The sequence below is a fragment of the Chiloscyllium plagiosum genome, chromosome 51, assembly GCF_004010195.1.
Source record: "Chiloscyllium plagiosum isolate BGI_BamShark_2017 chromosome 51, ASM401019v2, whole genome shotgun sequence".
Classification (NCBI taxonomy): domain Eukaryota; kingdom Metazoa; phylum Chordata; class Chondrichthyes; order Orectolobiformes; family Hemiscylliidae; genus Chiloscyllium; species Chiloscyllium plagiosum.
In genome coordinates, this window is record NC_057760.1 from 313013 (window position 1) to 321103 (window position 8091).

Here is an 8091-nt window from a genome sequence, read left to right on the forward strand (position 1 = left end):
GGGGGGTCAGAGCATTGAGACTTGAGGGATCAGCGCATTGACACTTGGGGGGCGTCAGAGCATTGAGACTTGAGGGGGGTCAGATCATTGATGCTATAGGTATTGCCCCTGGTGGGGGTTGATATTAGCCCTTAATGGGGTGGATATGGCCCTTTGACCCCTGACCCTTCACCCCCATTTCACGCCACGTTATATATCGCCATGGCTTTCCAGAGAACTGGTTTAAAAAGAGAAATCCAATACTCCCCCTCCCCACAACGGCCAGATCAGGTCGGGGGGGCATTGGGAATAAGGGAATCATTTGAACCACCAGCAGCCACACTCCCTCTCTTACCTCTTCAACTCCGCAGTCAGGCGACTGAGACCGCGCATGCGCTCGCCCACCCCTTCCCTGGCCGAGCTCAGCTGCGCCGCGCGGTGCCCTTCGGGGGCTGTAGTTCCGCCGGGCCCAGTATTTCCGTTGTTCGAATGCAATGGGAGCGCGGCAGGAAGGACTACATTCCCCGACATGCATCAGGCGTGGCCGGTCAGGTGTGGCGCGGGACGGCCAATTGGGAGGCGCCACACGCGGCCACTCGTCGGAGGAGGTGGGCGGAGTGACGCCACAAAGAGGGGCGGGGGCTGGCCACATGATTGACATCCGCGGCGCCACGTCGTGAGGCCGTGAAGCAGATCGCGAACAAAAAGAGGCGGGGCCCAATGTTGATTGACAGGATCTGGATCGGCAGCTCCGGGATAGAGACGGGACTAAGTGTTGATTGACAGTTCAGGGAAGGAGCTTTGATTGGCAGCTCCGGGATAGAGACGGGACTAAGTGTTGACTGACAGTTCAGGGAAGGAGCTTTGATTGGCAGCACCGGGATAGTGGCGGTGCTGAATATTGATTGACAGCGCCGCGGTAGGGCTTTTATTGGTAGCTCCGGGATAAAGGGGGCGGTGAACCTTGATTGACAGCTCAGTGTCATGACAGCACCGGCATGGAGGCGGGGCTGGCTATTGATTGACAGCTCAGGAAAGGGGTTTTGATTGGCAACACCGGGTTGCAGGCGGGACTGACTATTGATTGACAGCTCAGGGAAGGGGCTTTGATTGGCAGCACCTGGATAGAGGCGGTGCTGAATATTGATTGGCAGCTTCAGGATAAAAGGCGGGGCTGAACCTTGATTGACAGCTCAGTGTCAGGATTTTGATTGGCAGTTTCAGGCTAGAGGCGGGACTGAACCTTGTTTGACAGCTCCATGGGAGCTGCTTGGCTTGCTGCATTCTTCTATCCTCATACCCGTCCACTACTGCAGCTCATTGATAGAGGCAGGACTGAGATTTGAAACAGCTGGAAAAGCTCAGCAGGTCTTGCAGCAGAAAGCGGTGACCGTTGCCAGTCCATGACTTGGAGATGCCAGTGTTGGACTGGGGGGGATGTACAAATGTCCAAATCACACGACACCAGGTTATAGTCCAACAGCTTTAATTGAAGCACTAGCTTTTGGAGCGGCCGCTCCTTCATTAGGTGGTTGTGATGAAGGAGCGGCGCTCTGAAAGCTAGTGCTTCCAATTAAAGCTGTTGGACTAAAGCCTGGTGTTGTGTGATTTTTTAACGTTGCCAGTCCAGTGACGCTTCTTCAGAAGGTCAGTGATTTAATTGGCATTTCACAGTCCCTTACCTTATACACTCATGACTGTGCTAGGCCGAATTCAAGTCCAACTCCATTGACAAAATTTGCTGACGACCCACACGGTAGTGGGTCGGATCTCAAACGTCGGGCGAGACAGAGTGTGGGAAAGTGGTAGACAGCTCAGCCGCCTGGCGTGGAGACAAGAATCTCTCCCTCGATATCGGCAAAACATAGGATCTGATCATTGACTCCAGGAAGTATCTGCGGTGCGAAGGTGGAAGGTGTGGAGAGCTTCAGGTTCCTAGCAGTAAATATCACCAAACAATCTGTCCCAGTCCATCCACATCTACACTTGTCAAGAAAGGAGAAAGTTAGGACTGCAGATGCTGGAGATCAAAGTTGAGAAGTGTGATGCTGAAAATGCACAGCGGGTAAGGCAGCATCCGAGGAGCAGGAGAATTGATGTTTCGGGAACGTTCTTGATGAAGGGCTTAAACGTCGATTTTCCTGCTCCTGGGATACTTCCTGACCTGTCAAGAAAGCACACCGACGCCTCTATTTCCTCAGGAGGCTAAGGAAATTTGACATTGAGGTCCATCAATTTTTTTAATATAGATGCACCACAGAAAGCGTTCTATTTGGCTGTATCACAGCTCAGTACAGCAACTGCTCTGCCAAGGACTGCAAGAAATTAGAGAGAGTCGTGAACGTAGCCCAATCCATCACAGAAACCAGCATCCCTCCCATTGACTGCACGTCCCCCCTGCTATTGAGAAGCAGCCAACGTAATCAAAGACCCCTCCCAGCCCGGTTATAGTCTCTGTGGAATGCTTTAACACAGACAGCTGTCTTTAAGAATATTCGGTATTGAGATAAATTTCTAATTTGTAAGGGAATCAAGTGTTGGGGGGGAAAAGGTAGGAAAGGGGATTTGAAAATGATCAGCTCAGCCACAGGGTCATACAGCACACAAACAGAACCTTTGGTCCAACACGTCCATGCTGACCAGGTATACAAAACTTAACTAATCCTATTTTCCTGCGTTTGGTCCACATCCTTCTATATCTTTTCTATTCGTGTACCTGTATAAATGTCTTTTAAATGTTGCCATTGTACCTGCCTCTACCACTTCGTCTGGCAGCTTATTCCACACATGCACCACCCTTTGTGTGAAAAAGTTACTCCTTAGGTCCCTTTTAAATCTTTCTCCTCTTACCTTAAACCTATGCCCTCTAGTTTTGAAATCTCCTACCCTGGAGAAAATCATCCTATTCATGCCTCTCATGATTTTATAAACCTCTACAAAGTCACCCCTTAGCCTCCAATGCTCCAAGGAAAATAGCCCCAGCCTATTCAGCCTCTCCTTATAATCAGACCCTCCAATCCCGCAACGACATCCTTGTAAATTATTTTCTGCACCCTTTCTGGTTTAACAACATTTTTCCTATAGCAGGGAGACCAGAATTGAATGCAGTATTCCAATAGTGTCCTAAACGATGTCCTGTATAGCTGCAACATGACATCACAGGAAATGACATCACCAACTCAAACATATAAATAGAAAGCAGGCATCATCAGCAGTGCTTTGCCCGGAGGCCCACTGAAGATGTTACCTGGTATGGTGACGAAACGTCTGAAAATGAAACTTCCAGCTCAGAGAGCAAACCTACCTCCAGAACCTCAATTCCAGCTCAGAGAGCAAACCTACCTCCAGAACCTCAACCTGAGCTACAAATGTTATCAAAATTCACTAATGACCTCCCATCTCCTATACTCAATGTTCTGACCAATAAAAGCAAGCGTACCAAATGCCTTCTTCACCACCCTGTCTACCTGCGAAGCTGCTTTCAAAGAACTGTGAGCACGCATTCATTGGTCCCTCTGTTCAAGAACACGTCCCAGGGCCCTACCATTAACCGTGTAAATCCTGATCTCATTGAATGGCAGAGCAGAACCGACTCAATGGGCTGAATGGTCTACTTCTGCACCTCTTTATTGGGGCAGACGCTGAGTGGGTACAATCCCTTGTGCAAGAATGGAGTGCCCTGATGTGCGTGTCTCCTGAGAGCAGCATCCAAAATATCAGGGCTTCTCTTGTGGGTGGCACGGTGGCACAGTGGTTAGCACTGCTGCCTCACAGCGCCAGAGACCCGGGTGCGAGTGACTGTGTGGAGTTTGCACGTTCTCCCCCTTTCTGCGTGGGTTTCCTCCGGGTGCTCCGGTTTCCTCCCACAGTCCAAAAGATGTGCAGGTCAGGTGAATTGGCCATGCTAAATTGCCCTTAGTGTTAGGTAATAAGGAGTAAATGTAGGGGTATGGGTGGGTTGCGCTTCAGCGGGTCGGTGTGGACTTGTTGGGCCGAAGGGCCTGTTTCCACACTGTAAGTAATCTAATCTAAAAAAAATCTGTCCACTGAGCTGGGTGATCATTCCTACTCTCTCCTTCCTCTCGACTATGTTGAACTCTTTACTTATGAGGAAGTGTTTTAAAAAATTCTCAAGGTCAAGGATCAGGCTCGCAGGAAAGTAGTCTGACACAGAACAAACAGCCAAGAGGCGAGTCTGTGGACTTGTTGGGCCGAAGGGCCTGTTTCCACACTGTAAGTAATCTAATCTAAAAAAAAGTATATCTGTCCACTGAGCTGGGTGTTCATTGCTACTCACTCTCCTTCCTCTCGACTATGTTGAACTCTTTATTTATGAGGAAGCCACACTGAATCACTCTTCAGAGTCTCCAGGTTTTAAAGTTTTGGTGAGATGGCCCCCCAAACTAATATCGAGAGTGTATTGCTGGGAAAACCCAGCAGGTCAGGCAATATCCGGGGAGCAGGAGAAGGGCCTGTTGTATACTTTTGGACTCAGGTTGGTGGCAGGTTGGCTCAGTGGTTAGCACTGCTGCCTCACAGCACCAGGGACCTGGGCTCGATTCCAGCCTTGGCTGATTGTCTGTGTGGAGTTTGCGCGTTCTCCCCGTGTCTGCGTGGGTTTCCTCCGGGTGCTCCAGTTTCCTCCCACAATCCAATGAAGTGTAGGTTAGGTGAATTCCTGATGAAGGGCTTTTGCCCGAAACGTCGATTTTCCTGCTCCTCTGATGCTGCCTGACCTGCTGTGCTTTTCCAGCACCACACTCTCGACTCTAATCTCCAGCATCTGCAGTCCTCACTTTGGCCTAGGTTAGGTGAATTGGCCATGCTAAGTTGCCCAGTGTTCAGGGATGTGTAAATTAGGTGCATTAGTCAGGGATAAATGTACAGTAATAGGGTAGGGGAATGGGTCTGGGTGGGTTATCCTTTGGAGAGTCAGTGTGGCTTTTGTTGGGCCGAAGGGCCTGTTTCTACACTGCAGGGATTCTATCAAACATTGCTGTGAATAGAATTAAGCAACAGTCCTGTTGATGGTTTGCTAATTGTATTCAGCTTAAATCTGTACAGGTGGAGAGCATCGATTGAGTATGCTGAACAACTAGGCAATGATGTCTGTACCTCTGACCCCAAGGGCCCCAGGTTCAAGCCGCATCTGCACCAGAAGTGTGTAAGTAACTGAGTCATTGAGATGTACAGCATGGAAACAGACCCTTCGGTCCAACCCGTCCATGCCGACCAGATATTCCAACCCAATCTGGTCCCACCTGCCAGCACCCGGCCCATATCCCACTAAACCCTTCCTGCTCACATACCCATCCAGATGCCTTTTAAATGCTGTCATTGCACCAACCTCCACCACTTCCTCTGGCAACTCGTTCCATACCCGTACCACCCTAAGCTGCCCCTTAGGTCCGTTTTATATCTTTCCCCCCTCACCCTAAACCAGACAGTTTGATTAAACATCCCTTCTGAACCTCCTCCTTGTGGGTAGTGTTCCTACCTCTGATCCAGAACGCCTGAGTTCAGGATCCCCCTGCTCCAGAGGTGTGTAATAACCTCCCTAAGCACTTTTGGTTGGAAATTAATTCCTGCACAACTTGGCAGATTCTTGTGGTGCAGTGGGTAGTGGTTCCTATGTCTGAGCCAGGAGACCTAGGTTTTAATTCCTGCCTGCTCCAAAGGTCTGAACGGTTTGATTAAAATACCTTGAAACACAGTTAATAAGCGCTGTACTAAGCAAGATCCGCATTGTCAAATTTAGCCTCAGTGCCTGCTTGATTGATGGTTTGCTGAGGAGTTTACCCTCCCCAACTCAGGATCTTCCCCTCCCTTCTCCCTCCCAGTCCCCCTGCCCTAGCCACACCTTCTCCCTCCCCCTTACCTCTAACGTCTCCCCATTCACCCTTCATCCCACCTGCCTCCACTTTCCCCTTCCCCCACTCCCCTCTCCCCTTACAAGACACAGGAGCAGAAATTAGGCCATTCAGCCCATCGAGCCCACTCCGCCATTCAATCACGGCTGATAAGTTTCTCAACCCCATTCTCCCACTCTCTCCCCATAGCCATTGATCTCCTTGATACTCAAGAACCTATCTATCTCCGTCTTCAATATCCTCAATGACCAGGCCTCCTCAGCCTTCTGTGGCAGTGAATTCCATAGATTCCCCACTCTGGCTGAAAAAGTTCCTCCTTATCTCCATTCTAAAAGGGCTTCCCTTTACTCTAAGGCTGTGGCCTTGGGTCCTAGTCTCTCCTACCGCTGGAAACATCGTCCCAACATTCACTCCATCCAGGCCATTCAGTATTCTGTATGTTTCAATTAGATTCCCCCCTCATCATTCTAAACTCCATCGAGTATAAACCCAGAGTCCTCAAGCGTTCCTCATATGTTAAACTTGTCATTCCCGGGACCATTCTTGTAAACGCGTTCTAGAGCCAGTCTACCCTTCCTGAGATTTGGAGCCCAAAACTGCGCACTATACTCCAAATGTGGTCCCACATAAAGCCTCAGAAGTACATCCCTGCTTTTAGATTCAAATATTTTTAAAATAAGTGCCACCATTGCATTTGCCTTCCTAACTACTGACTCAACCTGCAAGTTTACCTTGAGAGAATCCTGGACTGGAACTCCCAAGTCCCCTCCTCCACTCCCCATCCCCCTCTCCATCCCCATCCCTCTAACTCCTCCCCCTTTGGCCATGCCCCTCTCCATCAATGGTCCCACCCCCCCTCTCACCTTGGCTCTGCCCCTCCATTCTCTGGCCCCGCTTTCCTTCTCTGGTCGCTCACTATGACAGACTTCCACCCTCGCCCTCAAATTCACTTGACCTCTCCATTTCCATCTTTGGCGACAGTCTCCAGGTGGACGTTTGCTATAAACCCACAGGCTCCCATGACTACCTGGACTACTCCTCACACCCAGCATCCTGCAAGATCTCTATCCCGTTCTCCCAATTCTCCTGCTCAGACAAGGAGACATTCCTATCCCACGTGTGCCAAATGTTCACCTATTTTGAACAATGTGCTTTCCCCTCACCTCTTGTTATCCAGACAGCCCTCCAGCACACCTCTTCCATTCCCCGCTCCGCTGCTCTAAGTCACCCCCCCCCCATGAAATAAAGACAGGGTCTTCCTTATCATCACCTATCACCCCAACAATCTCCACATCCAACGTACTGCCCATTTTAATTCCCCTTCCCACTCCCTTTCCAACATGACCATCCTTGGCCTCCTCCATTGCCACAGTGAATCAGACCACAAATTGGAGGAACAATACATCATCGTCCGCCTGGGCAGTGTACAGCCCAAAGGACTCAATATTGAGTTCTCCAATTTCAAATAACCTCCCTTCCCATCCCCTGAATCCCTTTCTAGCCCCTCCCTTCCATTCCTCATCAACCCTTCCTTCCGGCTACCCGCCAAATTCATTCCTCCCATCAAACAACTAGGCCGTATTGTATTCCTACCGCTCTCCCCCCCCTCAGCCCCCCCTCAGCCCCCCCCCCCTTTATGTGCAGCTCCCTTTACACCCTCTCTCAAGTCCTGAAGAAGGGTTTTTTTTTTGTTTATTCATTGGGTGTTGCTGGCTGGCCAACATTGATAGCCCACCCTTATTTGCCCTTGAGGGTGAGCTGCCTTCCTGAATTGCTGCAGTCCACTTGCTGTGGGTTGACCCACAACGCTGGTAGGGAGTCAATTCCAGCATTTTGACCCAATGACTGTGATGGAACAGCGGTATATTTCCAAGTCAGGGTGGTGAGTGGCTTGGAGGGAAACTTGCAAGTAGTGGTGTTCCCAAGCACTTCGTGCCCTTGTCCTTCTAGGTGGAAATGATTACACCCGAAATGTCCACTTCTCTACCTCCTGATGCTGCCTGGCTTGCTGTGTACTTCCAGCCTCCTGTTGGTCTACCTTGGGATTCCAGCTTCTGCAGCTTTTTTTGTCCCCATGACACCACCCTACCCATTCTGGCCCTACACCCTCCCTCCTGGCCCCACCTCCTGCCACTCTAACCCCAGCCTGTGCCACAATGATCCAACGCACTCCACCCTCACCCTATTTCTACTGGCCCCTGCTGTATTTCAACTCTGGCCCCACCCCTGCCACACTAACTCC

The 8091-nt window shown here is 50.2% G+C and overlaps 1 protein-coding gene across 1 annotated transcript in view; it reads right to left on the reverse strand.

Annotated features, from left to right (window-relative positions):
* Window positions 1-655, reverse strand: part of ssr2 (signal sequence receptor, beta) — a 13068-nt gene extending 12413 nt beyond the window's left edge. The window contains exon 1 of the mRNA XM_043684066.1: window positions 335-655. Within this exon, the coding sequence (XP_043540001.1) occupies window positions 335-640 (306 nt within the window). The 5' untranslated portion in view covers window positions 641-655. The remainder of the gene's footprint in view (window positions 1-334) is intronic.
* Between the last annotated feature and the right edge of the window lie 7436 nt (window positions 656-8091).